Below are 19,031 nucleotides of genomic sequence, written 5' to 3'. Positions count from 1 at the left end.
TAATTCTAACATACAAAATATTAAAATGAAATAAAATACTGTACCATAGAGTATACATAGGTTGTTAAAATTACATAGGTTTACTAGTTTAGAAAACGATTAAGAATATTAGAACTGTTTCTAGAAGTGTGGAGAAGGTTTATAAGAGTGTAGGCAGGGTTTATAAAGCCTTAAAATATATATACACACTAAAATAACTGTAACGTAACTACTTCGCTGGTTTTTCACCTATGGCAGGGGTGTCTGGAACATAACCTCTGTGATAAGTGAGGAACCACTGTGATCTCATGTTGCCAAAAATTTATGTTCACTGTTTTCAGAGGCAAGGTACTGGTGTGATACCAGACTGGGCCTTGAATTCCCAGGCTCAAATTCCTGCCTCATCTTACCAAGCATTGGCTTGGACTTAAACTTTGGAAAAATGAAAAACCGAAATGGACCAAGTGTGTCTCGCGTTGTGAGATGGACACAGGCCTCTGCGAACCAGGGAAGAATGCTGTTGCTGGGACCCTGACTGTCCCCAAGGGCTTACGTGTGAAGGTGCAGGTCCCAGCCTGCGGCACTAGCGAGAGGGGTAGACCCTTCCGCAGGTGGGCCTGGGAAGCGATGGCAAACCTGTTAGAGCTTTCAAGGATGCAAACAGCCCACTGAGGAACAGGTGCAGAGGCTGGCCACCACTGGCCTGGTGGAAGGAAGTCAGGTCCCTGGGAGTACGCCCTTGAAGGGGACACTGGGGCCTGGCCCCCTCTTGTACTTTGATTCTGGGCTGACAAGAAGTGAACAGCATCCTTGGCCACACATTCCTGCCATGACCTACTACAGCACCATAGCACATAGGCAATGGGGACAAGCCACCCTGGACTGAAACTTCTAAACCATGAGCTGAAATAAAGCTTTCTTTCGTAGAACCTGAGAACCTAAGGCATTTTGTCATAGCGATGGATGGTTGAACAATACAGGGCCCAACTTCATTCAGCATGTGACAAGCAGCTTTGCAAGCATCATTTTTTTCAGGAAGTAGGGACTGAATCCAGAGTCTTTTTGCACTGAGCTACCTACCAACATTTTTCATTCCGAGCCAAGGTCTGCTAAGTTGCCCATATAAGACTCAAACTTGCACTCCTCCTGCCTCAGATGCCCAGAGTTCTGGGATTACAGGTGTGTGCCACCATGCCCATATTCAGGACCATTTGTTGAGGAGATTCAATTTTCTTCATTGTGGTCATTCTGGCACTTTTGTTAAGAATGAGTCGAACATTTTTTTTTTTTTTTTTAATGTGTTTGGTACAGGGTCTCGCTATGCAGTTCTGACTCCTAGTGATCCTCCTGTTTCAGCCTCCCCAGCACGGGATTATAGGCATGCACCACCACACCTCAGTGTATCAGTGGCCAGCATGGCATGTGGTACTGGGGATCAAACCCAAGTCCTTGTGCTTGCCAGGTAGGCACTTAGACTGCTGAGCTATCTCCCCAGTCCTGACCATGTAGTTTTTAAATCTTTATCCTGTTTCACTGGTCTATGTATCTGCTTTTTTACAAAAATAATTTTATTTATTCTTGGTACTGGGCATTGAACTCATGATCTCATGCTTGCCTGGCAGGCAGTGTGCTGCTGAGCTATATCCCCATCCTATGTATCTGTTTTTACGTCAGTATCATACTGTTTTATTACAGCTTTGTAGTATAACTTCAATTTTACAAATGTGTGTGTCCTGTGTCTGTGTGTTTGTGTGTGTTGCTGGGGATTAAACTCATGTATACCAGGCAAGCATTCTACCATTAAGTTACACCCACAGCCCACAATCAGAAAGTGAGATGTTTCCAACTTTTCCTCTGACATGCTTTGCCAATTTTGAGATCTTCTGTAGTTCCATACTTATTTCAGGATTTCTTTTTCAGTGAGAAGTGTCATTGGGATTTTTATAGGAATTGCACTGAATTTGTATCTTGCTTTAAGTACTATGTATATTCTTGCAATATTAAATCATAATTCATAAATATCAACTATCTTACTCTTTATGTTCTTTCTTTCACTAGTGTTTTATATTTTTTTATTGTACAGGTCTTACCTTTCTCTGGTTAAATTTATTACAAAGTATTTTTGTGAGGGCGGGGCTGGCTCAGCCCACCCTGAGAGCGGGGCTGGCGCAGCATGTGGTGTTGGGAATCGAACTGCGGTCCTCTGCACCTGCCTGAGCTTGCCTAAGCAGGCACGTTGGACAGCTGAGCTATCTCGCTGGCCCCCCAAAGTATTTTTTAATACTTTTATAAATAGGATTATTTTCTTTTTGCTAGGTCATTATTGTGTGTAAAGAATTTCTGTATATTGATTTTGTATCTAAAACTTTACTCAATTCATTTACTATCTCTATTAGCTTTTTCTGTAATTTTTTCAGGTTTTTTTTTTTTTTTTTTTTTTTGGTGGAACCGGGGATTGAACTCAGACCCTTGAGCTTGCCAGGGAAGCACTTATTCTACTGAGCCATCTCCCTGGCGCAGGTATTTTTTTTTACATATAGAATGATTTTATCTGCAAATAAACATCATTTAATTTTTTTCCTTTCTGATTTGGAAGCCTTTTATGTATGCCTCTAACTACTCTTGCTAGTATTTCCAGTACTGTCTTGAACAGAAGTGCCAGAAATACATTCCTGCTGTGCCAGGTCTTAAGGGGAAAAGCTGCAGTTCTCCACGGGTCATGATGTTAGCTGTGTGATGTTCTAGGAATGGCCTTTAATATGTTGAAGGTTTTCCCACTTGATTATGATGTGTAATCTTTTTGATACATTGTTGAGTTAGATTTGCTAATATTTTATTGAAGATTGTTACATAACTGCTCATCAGAGACACTATCTTATAGGTCTTTGGCTTAGGTATCGAGGTGATACTGGCCTCATAAATATTTGGAAGAATTCCTTCCAGCTATATTTTCTGAGGAGTTTAGTGTTAGTTCTGTTCTGAAAGTCTGGCAGAAGTCAGCTGTAAACCCATCTGCTCCTAAGTTTTCCTCTGTTGAGAGGTTTTAATCACTACTTTTATTTCTTTGTTAGTGGTCTCTTTTTTCCTGATTCAAGTTTCATAGCTTGCATTTTTCTAGGAACTTATCTGTTGACTCTATATTATCAAATTTGTTGACATATAATAGTCTTTTATGAGCCCTTTTACTTCTGAGAGATCACAATGTTTCTACTTTCACTTATCTTACATATCTTATATATCAATCTTAAAGATTATGAAGATTATAAAATTAAAAGCACAGAAAAAAAATAAAATTAAAAGCACAGGACATTATGCTATTAGTACTCATATTGCTCCTAATGACAAGAAACTAAGGTTTTAATGTATACATGTGGAAAAGAATGGAAACAGAACCACAAAAGTTTTAGAAAATATAGCCCTTAAGGTAGGCACAGTGATGCCTGCCTATAATCCTAGCATGCTTGGAGGCTGAGGCAAAATGACTCCAAGTTCAAGCCCTACCTTGGCAACTTAAGTGGGTTAGTGAGACACTGTCTCAATTTTTTTTTTTTTTTTGGTGCGGTACCAGGGATCGGACTTGGGACCTGCAAGCGCTTATTCTGCTCAGCTATCTCCCCAGCCCTCAAAAATTTTTTAAAGGGCTGGGGACATAGCTCAGTATAAAGACCATTGGTTCATTCCCTAGCCACCCCACCACCAAATATAGCCACTGATATTAAATACCTGATGAATGAGTTAAACACCAGATCAGACATAGAAATACACTAAACTGAAAAATGGATTTGGTAAGAAAGGAAATATTAGTGGAGAGGCATAACAGCCGGACTTCATCTTATTTCTACATCTCATCATTTTTATAGTGCATGGAAGTTGTTTTCTCTCTATCCTTAACCCCACCCAATGCAGTTCTTGTCTTTAAATGGGGATAACGCAACAGACCTCATTCGATCAACATGATAATTAAGATCATGAACATCAGGTGTTAACATAATGCCTGGCACAGAGCAGCGGCGGTGAACCTGTGCACAAGTGCCACAGCGGGCTGTTCATCTCACTGAAAGCTCTGAGAGGTTCGCCATCGCTGACGTGGAGTTCATGTTCTGTATCTACTCTTTCTATTATTCAAAGGAGATGCGAAGGTCTCTTCTCAGCCTTGGTGTTCTTGGCTGTAAGATGGGGATGACACAGCAGTTCTGCTTACTGACCAGCGTTGCCTTGTGCACTTGCACTGCTACAGCTGGTATTTTGTAGGAGGAAAAACTGAAAATGACATAAATGGGGCCAGAAATGTGCCCCAGGTTAGAGTGAGCACTGAACTACAACTGCAGAAAAGCTACCTTCACACGCTCTTCTGTGAGGCGCCAAACCACACAAAATCCATACTCTTCTTCCTTAAATTGATACTTGTAATTTCCCAGAGTGATGTGTAATGATTTAAAACTTAGTCTTAATTCTAAGAACTTTCTGTTCTTTCCTTATCCCTTACCTTTCCGTAAGGTAACTGAAGCCTGCATAGCTTTCCTTGCTGCCGCTGTGGCTCCGCGTGCTCTTCTCTGGACGGCAGCTCCTAGAAAACAGATGTGACCACTGAACTCCCGGAACACAGCCGTGAGTTTCCACCTTTCATCCTGGAAGTGCTTTGAGGACAGAAACTAAAGCATCCGATCAGCTCTGAATCTGCTTCAAAACTGCTCAAGTAGGAGCGCAGTAAACGGTGGTTCCCTTGGACCAACAAAGAAAAACAAGCTGCAGGCGTGGAAGAGCAAAGCGGCACTTTGGGATCTGGCACACTTAGGATGCCGTGATGCCCCTTTTTCAAACGGCAAATGCAGTCTGAGAGTATCTCTGGCAGCTAGGAAAACCAGGATCATATTAAGCTTATTAGCAGTAAACACCTACATAAAATGCCAAGTTAACTTTCATCAAGAGAATGGTTGAGGTTTCTTCCTGTTTTGTAGTGCTAGGGACCAAACAGCCTCAGCCTTGGTAGCTAAGTGTTCTACATTAAGGTCCAAATTAAGTTTTCTTAAATTTAATCTTTGCAAATAATTGCAAAATGTTTTACTTATAATCCTCAACAACTCTCTGAGGTAGGTTCTCTTTACTTGTTCATTTCTAGATGTTGGGTCTTACTATGCTGACCAGGCTGGCCTTCAACTCCTAGAAAAGAAAAAGAGTCCTGAGCTGGGGAGACAGCTAAGCGGTCTAAGTGCCTGCCTGGCAAGCACAAGGATCCGGGTTCAATTCCCAGGACTGCATGCTGTGCTGGCCCTGGAACCCTGGGGAGGCTGAGCCGGCCACTGAAACCAGGTGTTAGTGGTGTATGCCTGTAATCCCAGCACTGGGGAGGCCGAGACAAGAGGATCACTAGGAGTCTGAGCTGCAAATCAAGACCCTGAACCAAATTAAATAAACAGATAAGATGGATAGATAGACAGATAGATAGATAGATAGACAGACAGACAGGCAGGCAGACAGACAGACAGGCAGACAGGCCCTCCTGCCTCAGCCTGCCCAGAGGCTGGACTAGAGGAATGTACCACCACCACAAGAGTAGTAAACTTTATGTGATTATCTCGGAATATCTAAGGGCAACAATTAGACAGTAGAGCTGGGGTATGAACCTAGGTCTGGATGACTCTCAAACCTAGTCCTTTCCTGAGAGTAAGTGACAGGTGAGGATAACAGCCAGACACATGATAATGTTGTTTGACATGGTATAAGTGCTCAGATCCCCAGTCATTAATATTGTAATAATTTGTTTATATACAGCTATTTGGGGAAAAGAATCATTTAAAATATATCCAATTCTTCAAGTATTTCATTTGCTCAGTGTGAGGCATAATGTAGAGATGAGGAAGCAAGCACAGCTATTATCTGGTGTAGTCTGCTGCAGGGCACAAAGTTCACAAGCATCTAGGGCACAAGACATTATAGTTGTACTTCAAGAGGGGCATAAACGTGAATAAGGACTCACAGAACAGAGAAACAACTACTTAAGTCACCTTTTTTTTTTTGCATTTTAGGGAAGGATCTACAGTGTGTTCAGGGTCTCACTACTAGATGTGACTCATAGTGATCTGCCTGTGTACAGCCTCCCAAGCGCTGGGCTTACAGGAATCTGTGACACCATGCCCAGTCTCAATTGCCATCTCAGTGCGCCCCAGGGGCAGGGCCAGTGTGCTTTAATCCGCTGAGCTATTTGGCTGGTCCTTTAAGTCACCATTTACCACTAGTTTTCACAAACCAAAATATATTAGCCTCAACTCAGAAAGGACAATAGAGCCGGGCGTGGTGCAAGCTTTGAATCCCTGCACTCAGGAGGCTGAGGCAGGAGGATCACTGCAACTACATGGGCTACATAGTGAGCTCAAGGCCAGCCTGAACTGCATAGTGAGACCCTGTCTCAAAAAGACAAAAATAAAATAAAATAAAATAATTGATTTTTAAAACGGAATATATTTCAAAGAACTAGAGTTAAGATCAGGGATGTCTTCAAAAGACACAGAAATGCCACTTACTTGTAAGTATAAGTCTTAGAATTTCACCTAAGGAATAGGAATACAAAGGCACAGCAAGTGGCTGATAAAAGAGCTGTAATGTAGCCCTGGTTATGTGGGGAGAAGGGGCAGAGGAAGCAGAAAGAACAGGTGGCGGATGGCACGAAGGCCAGGCAGGGGAGGCACAGGAGACAGACAGAGGGTGGCTGACACAGCCACAGTCAATGCGGGGGACACCTACAGCCTGAGGTGGGACAGATGTAGAGGAAGACACACCTCCAGGTAATCCAACACCTTCCCCTCAGATACTAAAAAAGCAAGATTTAGGGCTTTAAAATTTGGCCAATTTAGAATTTCTTTAGTTTTGGCAAACATAGGAAATACGATTTTTTTTTTTTTTTTTTTTTATGTATTTGGTACAGGGTCTCACTATGCAGCTCGGACTTGTGGTGATCCTCCCATTTCAGCCTCCCTAGCGCTGGGATGACAGGTGTATGCTACCATGCCCGGGGCAGGGCTGGCATGGCATTCGGTACTGAGGATAGAACCTGGTACAGGGGATGGAACCCGGCTCACTGCATTTGCCTAAGCAGGCGCTTAGTCCGATGAGCTATTTCTGCGGCCCAAAGCAAACAATAACAAAAAAAATTTTTAAAGAAAGCATGGTTCACTATTTTGAAAATCTGTTTATTATTATTAATATTATTTTTTGTACCAGGAATCAAATACTATATGCCCCATACCTGCCAGGCAGGTGAGCCACTGAGCTACATTCCCAGACCTAAAATTCTAGTTTTAAGGATTTTTTTAAACTGAAATTTGACAATCAAAAGCAATAATTAAATTTTATCAATGGACTGGAATTTAGAAAATCTCTATTTTGTAAATTAAGGCAGCATATTGAGGTGCAAGTTCTGAGCATATAAGTACTAGACCCAGACTGGGATTAAGTTTTAGTTCTACCACTTCCGGGCAATTATTTAACCTTTCTGTGCCTTGGTTTCCTCATCTTTAAAATGAGAACATAATAATTCCTATGTCATAGGGTTGAAATTAAACAGCATAAACCTGTAATTAAAGAGTAGAACCTGGTACATATGGTACTAGAACTTTCAACAGCATATATTTATACTATCTTGTTATCCGTTTTTATACATATTTAGTGTATAAACATTCTAAACATAACTATATCCTACTTTAGTACTCAAAACCCAAACAGTAAAATTAAGAAAAATTAGTTGTAAATAGCGGCTGTATCTTCAAATATGCAAAAGTTACAAGTAATTCACTGTTCAAATCCCATTAAAAAGGCAATTAGTTTAAAAAGATTCACAGGGCCCTTCTTACTTCAAAGCAGAAGAACAATATCGTGATACAGCAGTCTTTCATGAATCCCTGACATTCTGGTGAAATCAGAATTCCTTTTTACTAAGATTTGTAGCTTTTACTAAAGAAACCACAACTTTGGAGACAAGAAGGGATAAGTACAGATGCCCCAGATGAAAGAACTTTAAATGGGGAGGGAGAAAGGTTGAAGGGAACGGAAGTGAGGGGGATTGAGACATTCTAATCGCAGGTAGGTACAAATTCCTTATGAAGGATGTGATCATTATATGCGGAAGTTTGTACTAATAAAAACAATGCCCCCTCTCCCTGCAAAACAAAGAGCTGTAAACCTTACCATGTGGCTGGGGTGAGCCCTGAGGAGGCCCAAGAGGTCTCCCTGTATGGGCATAACTTGGTTTGGATCCATATCTGACTTTTCCAGGTCGATTTACTGGAAAATTGTACCCACGCTGATTCTCACTGCAACAGAAACTACACATTATACCCCTGGAGTGTCACTTCATATTTAATATTTAAATTTAATATTAAAAAACCCCAAATTATGGCCCAGATTAATATATTCTCTAACACTGCTTATTCACCTCAGTGGTGTTACATTTAATATCGATAACCCATGAGTAATTATTTGCCATACAAAATCAAACTTCTTTCAGTTTTTTCAAAGAAATTGTTTTTAGTTAATTCTACCCATTTTAAATTCTCCATATATTTGGCAGTTATTTACCTGATTCATTCTGAGAAAGATTCAAATGGAACTTTCGGTATTCTGAGTAAATGCCATACTCTGTATAGATGAATGGATTATATCTGATATATAGCCTTTGTTATGACCGCCTAAGTTATGTTTACAATTCTAATCTTTACTTTGTTAAAGGTGGTAATTTTTAAAACTGCTTATAATTCATGCTTATAACATGGATCATCACCAGACCTAACTCTGCATATTTATTTGCCATATATAAGAAATTTAGACTGGATACTGTAACACTCGATACTTAATGATTTCTGCCCAGTGGACTTATAGCTACACATTAAGGCGAAATATACAATAATGGCACAATTAGATGAATATAACCAGACAAGGAGGGTGGGCAAGGAGAAGTGGCCAGCAGTGGGGGTTGACAGTTCTACCAGAGAGAAGACAGTGGGTGAAAAACAAGGGACACAGTTCATTCTAGTGATTTTTTTTTTTTTTTTTTTTTGTGGAACCGGGGATTGAACTCCAACTTCCCAGGCCCTTGTGCTTGCCAGGGAAGCGCTTATTCTACTGAGCCATCTCCCCAAGGGACACAGTTCAGAGGAAATTACAGAAGCCAATCTGAACAGACATCATTATGGCTTGTACCTAGATGTGCTGTCAAGACCTCTAGGCTCACTAGTGGGGGCTTTTTGGAAGTGGCTGGATTAAGCATATGTGAATTTAGACTACTATGTATGATCATTAAATTAATCCACTGACTGGCTTAGCACAGTTCTGGCTGTGGGTAATGGGAACCCCGCTTTGCGTGTGGGTGGTACTACCCCATACTTGTAGCCTGGATGAGATGAGAGCGGAGGGAGGCTTTCACTGCTTCACTTTGCTGCCTGCTGCTGCTTTCTGCCTGTCCAGCCACTGGCTGTTTCTCCTCCACCATCCCCTCATTCCATAGTGCCCTGAGCAGCCAGCTGACTGTGGACTGAAACTTCTACAAACTGTGAGCTACAAAATAAACCTTTCTTCAATTCCCAGTACCAAAAAAATAAAAAATAAATCTTTCTTCCCTTCTCTTTGGGTATCAGGTATTTTGTATCAGAATTGAAACTAAAGAAAACATGAAGACTGAACAGATATACAGTTTTATCATCTCCCTTGTCGAGTCTATAGATTCATGTAGTCCTCATAATTATACGGCTATGTCTTTTCTTCACTTCGTCATCATAACTCTAAGCAGGGTAGATGCAAAACACTGAACTTGGGTCAGGAAAGTCTCATCAGGCCTGCCATTCTTCTGTGAAATGACACACCAAACTGGGTCTTACCACCTAGGGGAAGAGCAGCGCTGTTGTGTACAATGCCGAGCAGGGCCGGGCGTGCCAGGCAGTGGTTTCTGGGCAGCTGCTGGTAGTTGTCCTGACTCTGCCAGCAGCTCACTCATCAGACTATAGGCTTGGGAGATTCGCTCACTGTAGTGGCTAGACAGCAGCAATCTTCAGAAAAAGAAATGAATGAACGAATTAAACATCATTTACTCAGAGTCACTTTAAGTTCATATTTCTGGAGGGAATATGGTGCTTTTGCTTTTCTCAATGCTTTTCAAATCCTCCTCTTCATCAGATTTCTGAAAACCATTATGTCCTAGTGTGTTGTTAAATACAATAATGGGGCCACTGGGGTATTTCCCGAATGCACATACACCCCAGGATTAGGAAAAGCAGAAAAGTAAAATTAAGTCATAAAAGTTGAATGGCGGGCTGGGGAGATAGCTTGGCAGTCTAAGCGCCTGCCTAACAAGCGCAAGGACCTGGGTTCGATCCCCAGTACTGCATGCCATGCCGGCCTCAGTCATGCCAGCCATCGAAACCAGATGTGATGGCACACACCTATAATCCCAGCACTGGGGAGGCTGAGACAGGAGGATCACTATGAGTCTGAGCTGCGTAGCAAGACCCTGTACCAAATAGATAAGAGATTAAAGAAAAAAAAATTGAATGGCACAAATAATATTTGAAAGCAAATTCTGAAGAAAAGACAATGATATCACCCATAATTTTGTTTACTGAACAGAACGACCTGTAAACACTGCAATTCTGAAGGCACTGCCTGCCTGGTGAGAGGGAGACAGAACGTACAGGGCACAGCTGCCGAACTCACCTGTCCTTTTCATGCTTCATTTTTTGTCTCAGCCTGATTTCCCTGGAAGTCATATAAAACTGCAAAAGAAATATCTGGTTAATTCATTATTGTTCTGTCCAAATAATTTAGACATTACACATAACCCGGCTCTTTAGCAAACAGTATAAAATAGAGTCATATTTAATAAGATGTCTATCCTAATACAAAATATAAAAATTCTTGTAATATAATATCCAGTTTAATAAATGAAATACAAAATATGCTTTGTAGTTTATATATATATATATATATATATATATATATATATATATATTTTTTTTTTTTTAACATTTTATTTATTTAGTGTGTGTGTGGCCAGCTCAGCCCACCAGGGGGCAGGGGGCTGGCTGGCATGTGGTGCTGGGGGATCGAACCGTGGTCCCTGTGCTTTGCCAAGCTTGTTCCAAGTAGGTGCTTTAGACCACTGAGTCATCTCGCCAGCCCCAATATATTTTCTTAAACAATGAGATCTTATTAAGCTATATATAAAATGAAAAATAATATTTGAGGGATGGCGACATCTGAAAGTTGTACTGAATCTTGTAACTAATCCCACCAACAGCTTGTTTGTTTTTCTGGCAGAACCGGGGATTGAACTCAGGCCCTTGTGCTTGCCAGGCCAGCACTTCAACAGCTTGTCTGAAAAAAAATGACACTTAAAATAATCTTTTTTTAAAAAAATTTTATTTTATGTGTTTGGTATAAGGTCTCACTGCGCAGCTCTCCTAGTGATCCTCCTGTTTTCAGTCTTCCCAGCACTGGGATTACAGGCATGCACCATCACGCCTGTTCTCAGTTGCCTGGCTCCGTGGGCCTGGGGTCAGGGCTGGCATGGCATGGGAGACAGGGGAACAAATCCTGGTCCCTGCACTTGCCAAAGCAGGCGCTTAGTCCACTGAGCTATTTTGCCAGCCCTAAAATAATCATTTTAATACTGTAAAATGTTTATCCAAAAAAAAAAAATTTTTTTTTTTTTTTTGGTGGAACTGGGAATTGAACTCAGGCCCTCACACTTGCCAGAGAAGTGCTTATTCTACTGAGTCATCTCCCCGGCCCTCAAAAAATTATTGTAGTGGGTTATAAATAATATGGTTTGAAAAAAATAATATGGTTTGTAAATAGAAACATTTGGTAGAATTTTTTTTTAAGCTCTGCATTTGTAACTAATGACTAGGACCATTTTCTACACAAACACAAACATGGCTATTTTTCCTAGAATCACAGAACAAATTAAGTTTATGAATTGCGGTACCACTGTATTTCAAAATGGATCATAAGGCAAACAGTCAAATGTCAGTTATTTTGGAATTTTAAGAATTCTCCTGGGTGAGGGAGATAGCTCAGCAGTCTAAGTATCTGCCTGGCAAGCACAAGGACCAGGGTTCGATCCCCAGTACTGCATGCCATGCTGGCCCCAGCCATGTTGGCCACTGAAACCGGGCATGGTAGCTCAAAGCCTTTAATCCCAGCTTTGGGGAGGCTGAGATAGGAAGATCACTAGGAGTCTGAGCTGAATAATTCTCTTAATTTTAAAACTTAGTTGGGGCTGGGGAGATGGCTCAGTAGGATAAGCGCTTAGCTGGCAAACGCAAGGATCAGAGTTCAATCCCCGGTTCTGCCAAAAAAACACCCCCCAAAAACAACAAAAAAACCCTTAGTTTACTAAAAAGCACCAAAAAACCAAAACAAAACAAAAACAAAAAAAAAAAGATGACCCGCACAGAAGTTTTACATGAGCAACAAAGGCTCAGTATACAAAACATACAAAGAGGAATATTAAGAATTATTGAGGGGCTGGGGAGATGGCTCAGTGGATTAAGTGCTTCCCTGGCAAGCGCAAGGGCCTGAGTTCAATCCCTAGTACTGCCCCCCCCAAAAAAAAATTGAAATTAAAAATTTTTTTTAAAAGACTTGTTGTGGGGCTGGAGATGTAGCCCAGTGGTAGAGCGTTTGCATTACAGGTTCAATAATCTTCATCACCACATCAAAAAGAATGATGGGAGGAGATTTTTGTTTTGAGTTGCATGTGTCCTTTCAGTAGGAGACTAGACAATGAGGATCAAGGCCTAAGCAAGGAGACAACAACGGCGCTCCTCTGGCAATGAGCATGCGGGCATACTAGCACACTGCATTTCTAGGCAAGAGTCAACACAGGGGCCGGGGAGATGGCTCAGTGCAGTAAGTGCTTCCCTGGCAAGGACAAGGGCCTCAGTTCAATCCCTGGTACTGCCAGAAAAAAACAAAACAGTCAACACAGCTGAGTCTGGTTGTTCACAGGCTGGCATACAGCATAGATAACAGCAGGCAGATGTATCTGCTGCTACCTGACTACTCCCATGTCTAAGTAAATAAAAGTAAGCTCAGAGCTCTTTGTGCACTAAACGCAAGAGCCCCTTGGCCCCTCTTTCAAACTTATCTGTCTTGTCCTTCTTCCCCATTTACACCCTAGTGACGAACTCACTGGCTGGTTCCCATGAGAGCCACCCACAGGGGATATGACTGGGGAAAGTCTACTTGGGCAGAAGGTATCTTGAAGCAGCAGGGTAACTCCACGGTAGAGAGGAGCCAAGTTGGGCGGGCAGCAAAGGGAAACGCAAGTGAGTACACAAGGGAAACGTGCTCAGGCAGAGTGAGGGGGCAGAATTCATTGGCTGAGAGGTGGAGGAAAGGAAATCACTGGGCTAAACATCACAAAGATGGTAACTCACTGGTAGGAAAAGGGATGCTGGCCAGACTCCAGGCCCAACAAACAAGGCATTCCTAGTTCAGGCTGGCAGCTCCAGTCCTCAGTAGGTCTCTAAAGGACTCTGAGTCCCTTCTGCCTCACGGAGCAGAGATTAGTCCTCTCCACTGCTCAATGGATGACTCTGATTGCTGGAGATAAGCCTATTCAAATCTCCACGAGAATCTGAGGATCACTTCCTTCAGATACTACAGATTTAGTCTTAGGAAAAAGTAGATTAAACCTGTAGGGTGTTGAGGTACTTTTAGAGATTATTATTTTTTTAAGAATAGGAAAATTTGTTGAATAGGTATAGCTCCTGAGAGCTCAACCTGCTCTTTCTAGAGACCAGTTAAGTAAATTACATATTTAAATAACAGCTGACCTACTTTTGCATCACGTGGAGCCTAAGTAGGACAGTCTTACCTAGTAAATTCACTTACTCAATTTGTTTCCTAGAAATGCTTTAAAAATCAAGTACTATTTCAAATTAAAAGTAGATAAACTGTAGTCTATAATATAAAGGTTATTTTTACAGTAACTTTATTAAAAAGTAAAGAAAAGAATACTCCTGGTCCTGGGATATCCATATACAGGGCTCAGTGAATCAATGCTGACATTTAAAAGGCATTAAAAAAAAAAAAAAAAGAAAGAAATCTCACACAGAAGTGCCACTGCTCTGCTGCGGGTACAGGATTAGACCATAATTTTTATATTTTGTGTTCTTTGTAGGTAACTAATAGATAGGAAATCAAGTTTTGCAAATGCTTTTAATAAAAACACAGTCAGTTGTTCATTTAACTCCACTGACTCACTGAAAATTAAAGAAATAACTGGTATCCCAATCTATCAACCTCCTTATTTGGTTAACACAACAGAGCCACAATTAGCCAGATGGAAACAAAAATTTAAGATCACTCAGTAAACACATTGTGCACTATATCCTGTGACTTTTTTTTTTTTTTTGTGGAACCAAGGATTGAACTCAGGTCCTTGCGTTTGCCAGGGAAGCGCTTATTCCACTGAGCCATCTCCCCGGCCCAAGTGTGCACTATATCCTGCTACACGGTTGTTAATATGCTTTCTTTCTTTTTTGTGTATTTGCTGCAGTCTCACTATGCAGCTTGAACTTGTAGTGATCCTCCTGTTTTTTGTTTTTTTTTCTTTGGTGGAACCAGGGATTGAACTCCAGCCCTTGCACTTGCCAGGGAAGTGTTTATTCCACTAATCCATTTCCCCGCCCCAATCCTCCTGTTTTCAGCCTCCCCAGGGCTGGTATTACAGGAACACATCACTATACCGGGTTCCAGTGGCTCAGTGCACCAGGGGGGTGGGGCCAGTGTGGCACAGGGTGAACATGATTTCTTTTCATTTTTGATACAAGGGATTGAACTCAGGACCTTGTGCTTACCAGGCAGGCTCTTAGGCTGCTATCCTCCTGGCAAGATTATTTCTTAAGCTTTCCTGATTTACGTAAAATGTCTCTTCTATCTTCCAATAAAAAGGCACTGAAGTTATGTCAAACTTTTTGCCAATGCTGGCTAGGAAAAACTACATGTGCCCTGTGTCAACTGCATTACCATGACACAGAAGACTTACTGGATTCCTTCTGGGGCAGAAAGGACTACGCTCTTGTCCCCTTTTTTCTGCCAGCTGATTTAAATATTCTGCCATTCTTTCTTTTCTTTTTCTTTTCATCCAAAGTCGAATTTCTCTTTTCTCTTTCTCAGTTCTTTGCGGGCATCTGCCAGGCAAATGCGGAATCCTGAAAAATTGAACATGTAAGGCATTATTTGCTTTTAAATTTGTGCCTTGATGAGAACTACTGTGACTAAATTAAACTATTCATTTGGAAAGGTTTTGCTGCACGTTTAAAGGTAGTCTACATGTATAGTCTAGTCAACTTGTTCCAATCCATTCCCTGAATTCCACACAAAATAGTCTCAGAGGGGTACCAACAACTTCCCTGTAACATTTTCTTTAAATTCTTTTTCTCTTTAAACTCTCTTACATCTTACCTTTTATGCTTTCCTATTTCTCAAAACACTATATAGCCTTGTACATTGGTTTCCTTCTCTATGACTTCAGTACTAATATGGTTTCTTTTGAACTTCCTTATTTATGATCCCTAGACTATCTCAATCACTTCCAAAACTCATACAGAGAAGTGACTTCTGAGCTGTCCTGCATCTACCCCCATCTTCCAGCCACTGGGCAGGATTGCTGTGACTGGCTTGTTTCTGCAGCTCTGTGGATGACACTGGCTTGGGGCCTTATCATCAGCCTGGGTGAAATGTTCTTAGAACTACACTGCAGTTTGAGACCCTGGCTCCCTAACTCTTTCCTTCCCCCTTTGCTCACAGCCATGTGCCCAACAAATCTTTTGTACATCATTCCCATCCCATCTTGCCTTCTGCTTCTCAAGGGGTCTAAACTAATGCAAATGGTACCACTACTGACTGAGAAAATGGGTGCTTGGAGATGGACACTGGGCGCAGATGCATCACCCAGGGCGTGAAGACACCCTGCAAGATGGAATGGGGGTCACAGATACACACAGTGAGCTTTACTGTGGATACTACTTTCCTTCTCAATAGTCTGGGTCGCAGAATATGGCAAGCAGTACCCCTAATAAAACCAACAGGAACCTAATATGCTTGCCTGGCAGACATTTCACATTTTGTCACAACTTGGTACTAGAAGTTAGGTATGTCTTCTTCTGGGAAGCCTGTGCCTATTTTCCCCTGGAATTCGTTCCAGTGAACCTTTTCTCTGTGCTGATTTTGCTTTGATCCCGTTTGCTGGGATAAATTCTTGCTATAAACATGACTACAGTATATGCTAAATTTTGTGAACCTCCTAGCAAAATGCTGCCCCTGGCAGTGATCTTGGGGATCTCCCAGCACAAAGTCAGATCCGCAGCAGCAGTGCAGTCTGATAGCTGGCCCCCACTTTGTATGGCTCCTTCCCATTCCCTTCCCAGACATTTCTCTAAATAAAGCTCTTATTCATCTAAACCTCCTCTTGGCATCAGGTTCTCGAATGACTTTAAGCTGATGTATTCCTAGTTGAATAGCCTCCTGGTACCTACCTTATGTCTTAAACTACATTCTTCAACTTGCTAAAATCACTATCAATTTAGTCAATCCAACAAAATTTGTCACCGTCACCTTCTGACAGATTCCAGCGTTTTCTCAGCCCTGTGACCTGCACTCTGCACTCTAAGCACCTCATCTCCCACTCCAGAGCAGTCTTAACTGGCTCCAGGTTGAGGCTGAGACCCTTGCTGACTCCCCTGCTGCCTGCCAATGAGGTGAGCTCGGCAAATGCCTCTGGTCCCCTCCTGGCTTGTCCCACTCCCTTCCATGCACAAACTCTAGCCACATCTAACTCCTGTCCTTACCATCGAACTTCATGTATGACATTACGTCTTAACAGGCTAGAATTTCTACTGATCTGACAGATCAAATTCCTGAACTGAGGAAGCTGCTTTCTCCGACTTTCTTCCCATAGCTCACTTGTATTCCTGGGTCTTACCAGTTGTTCTCCATTTTTATTCTAATTTTTGACATTTCACATACTGGTGAAATATTTACAACATGGATCATTAACTTCAGGGAAAAAAAGAATAACTAGGACTTCACTAAGTGCACTGGTTTAGCAAGTTAGGATTTTCGTGGTCTTAATACAAGGCCATAAATACAGCTCATTTATGATAAATTCCAGTAATTAAATAGAAATATTCTTTCATCTTTTTTGATGCACTATTGTCAGGTAATATGCTGTGACTTTAATTGTAGCACACTACATCTTCATTAAGGCGGTGGATAGAATTCAACTAGGAAACAGATGAATCCCCTCAGGTGACCATATGAGCACACCAAGAGCTAGGTAAACTCTCAGGGAAGCATGAGAAGAGTCAGCCCCCATTTTACTCAGGAACTGTAATGGTCCACAGGAAGGCTGTTCTAAATATATCCTAAGGGCTAATATTTAGGATAAAGTACAAGAGCTAAACTATTCATTAGTTCTAATAAGCAACAACTATACGTTGAGCTTAGAATGATGAGACCTAGGGAAAGCTAACAGGCTATACAGGTGCTGTGCTAGCTAAATGAGCCAGCCATAGATGGTTGGAGAAGCTTCACATTTGTTTCATAAAAGTTACACTAAAATGTGGCCGATTTTAAACATTCTTGAACTAAAAACATTTTAAGTTGGTTGAAAATGAATTACTTAGTAGCCAGGGGTGCCGGACCAGTGACATGTGCTCAGCATTCACAAGGCCAAAGGCTCCACCCTTGGCACCCCAAAACAAAACCAACTACTGAAATGAAGTATCTTAAATGATTACCTGGAGAGAGTCCTAGCTTGTTGTTCTGTCAAGCCAAGTTCTCTACTGGAAACACCACAGTGAGTTATGAGGTCATCAACAATGTCTGCAATATCTGTCAAGCCCGTCATCTGGAGTGGATCTACTGAAACACTTCAATTAAAAACGTAATTAGAGAACGACAAGTCACCATCTATACCTTAATTACATTAAGCAAACATAAACATGCAAAACCAGGCCTTTAAGAGCATGAATTTGAAAATGGTGAACATCTACTCTTATTTCTGTAATTCTGTTATCTCTCATAGGAAAACATACGCATCAGTAAGATGACTTCATAGATGCTTTAAAAAAAGAAACTCTAGGCCCATGAGATCTGTGTGAATCTTGTTTGCTAAAATTTAATGAATACTCAGTAAAACAAATGTAGCAAATATAGCCTGTATCTTTGTAATTACTTATGTTATAATTGTAAGGCATGTTTTACTTCCTTAAAACATATTTTAAGAAAATACATTTTAGGGGCTGGTGAGATGGCTCAGTGGTCTAAAGCACCTACTTAGAACAAGCTAAGCCAAGCAAAGCAAAGCACAGGGACCTCGGTTCAATCCCCCAGCACCACATGCCAGCCCGCCCGCCCCCTGGTGGGCTGAGCTGGCCACACACAAAATAAATAAATAAATAAATAAATAAATAAATAAATATTAAAAAAAGAAAATACATTTTACTTTCTTACAACACAGCATTTCAAGTAGAAATTTATTACATTCCTTTAAACCAAAAGAAGTGTAATCTAGAAGTTGACATTTATAAGGAAAAAAATCTCCAGAACACATATTTATGTCTAAATTTAAGCAAGGTAATGAATTAAGTCTTGAAATATTTACCTCTCAAAGAATTCATCACTGTTCTTCATACCTTTAAAAAAAATTATTAATGAAGATTTAGGATGATGTTTTAATTTCCAATTCTTAATCAAATTTAGAAATTACATAAACAGAAACTGAAATATTTCTGAACCTATACATTGGTTTAAAGATTCATATAGATAGCATATTTAGCCTCCTCTTAAATACACTGTTTGGCAGTAAATATTATTTGTTTTGAGATTATATTTCTGTCCCGTGTACTCTATAGAATATTTTCGAGGGCTGGAGAGATGGCTCAGTGGTCTAAAGCACCTACTTAGAACAAGTTCAGCGAAGCACAGGGACCACGGTTCAATCCCCCAGCACCACATGCCAGCCAGCCCGCACCCTGGTGGGCTGAGCTGGCCAC

General features: G+C 41.1%; 1 protein-coding gene across 1 annotated transcript in view; it reads right to left on the bottom strand.

The window, feature by feature from the left end:
* Positions 1-19,031, bottom strand: part of CUNH5orf42 (chromosome unknown C5orf42 homolog) — a 137,035-nt gene that overhangs the window by 6,294 nt on the left and 111,710 nt on the right. Inside the window, exons 42-48 of the mRNA XM_023712733.1 lie at positions 18,641-18,671; positions 17,775-17,906; positions 15,020-15,185; positions 10,678-10,736; positions 9,846-10,013; positions 8,161-8,285; positions 4,466-4,546 (exon numbers count right to left, since the gene is read on the bottom strand). Coding sequence (XP_023568501.1) covers positions 4,466-4,546; positions 8,161-8,285; positions 9,846-10,013; positions 10,678-10,736; positions 15,020-15,185; positions 17,775-17,906; positions 18,641-18,671 — 762 coding nt within the window. The remainder of the gene's footprint in view (positions 1-4,465; positions 4,547-8,160; positions 8,286-9,845; positions 10,014-10,677; positions 10,737-15,019; positions 15,186-17,774; positions 17,907-18,640; positions 18,672-19,031) is intronic.

Source organism: Octodon degus, unplaced genomic scaffold, assembly GCF_000260255.1.
Source record: "Octodon degus isolate 3935 unplaced genomic scaffold, OctDeg1.0 scaffold00002, whole genome shotgun sequence".
Taxonomy (NCBI): domain Eukaryota; kingdom Metazoa; phylum Chordata; class Mammalia; order Rodentia; family Octodontidae; genus Octodon; species Octodon degus.
This window is presented reverse-complemented; position numbering and strand designations above follow the sequence as displayed.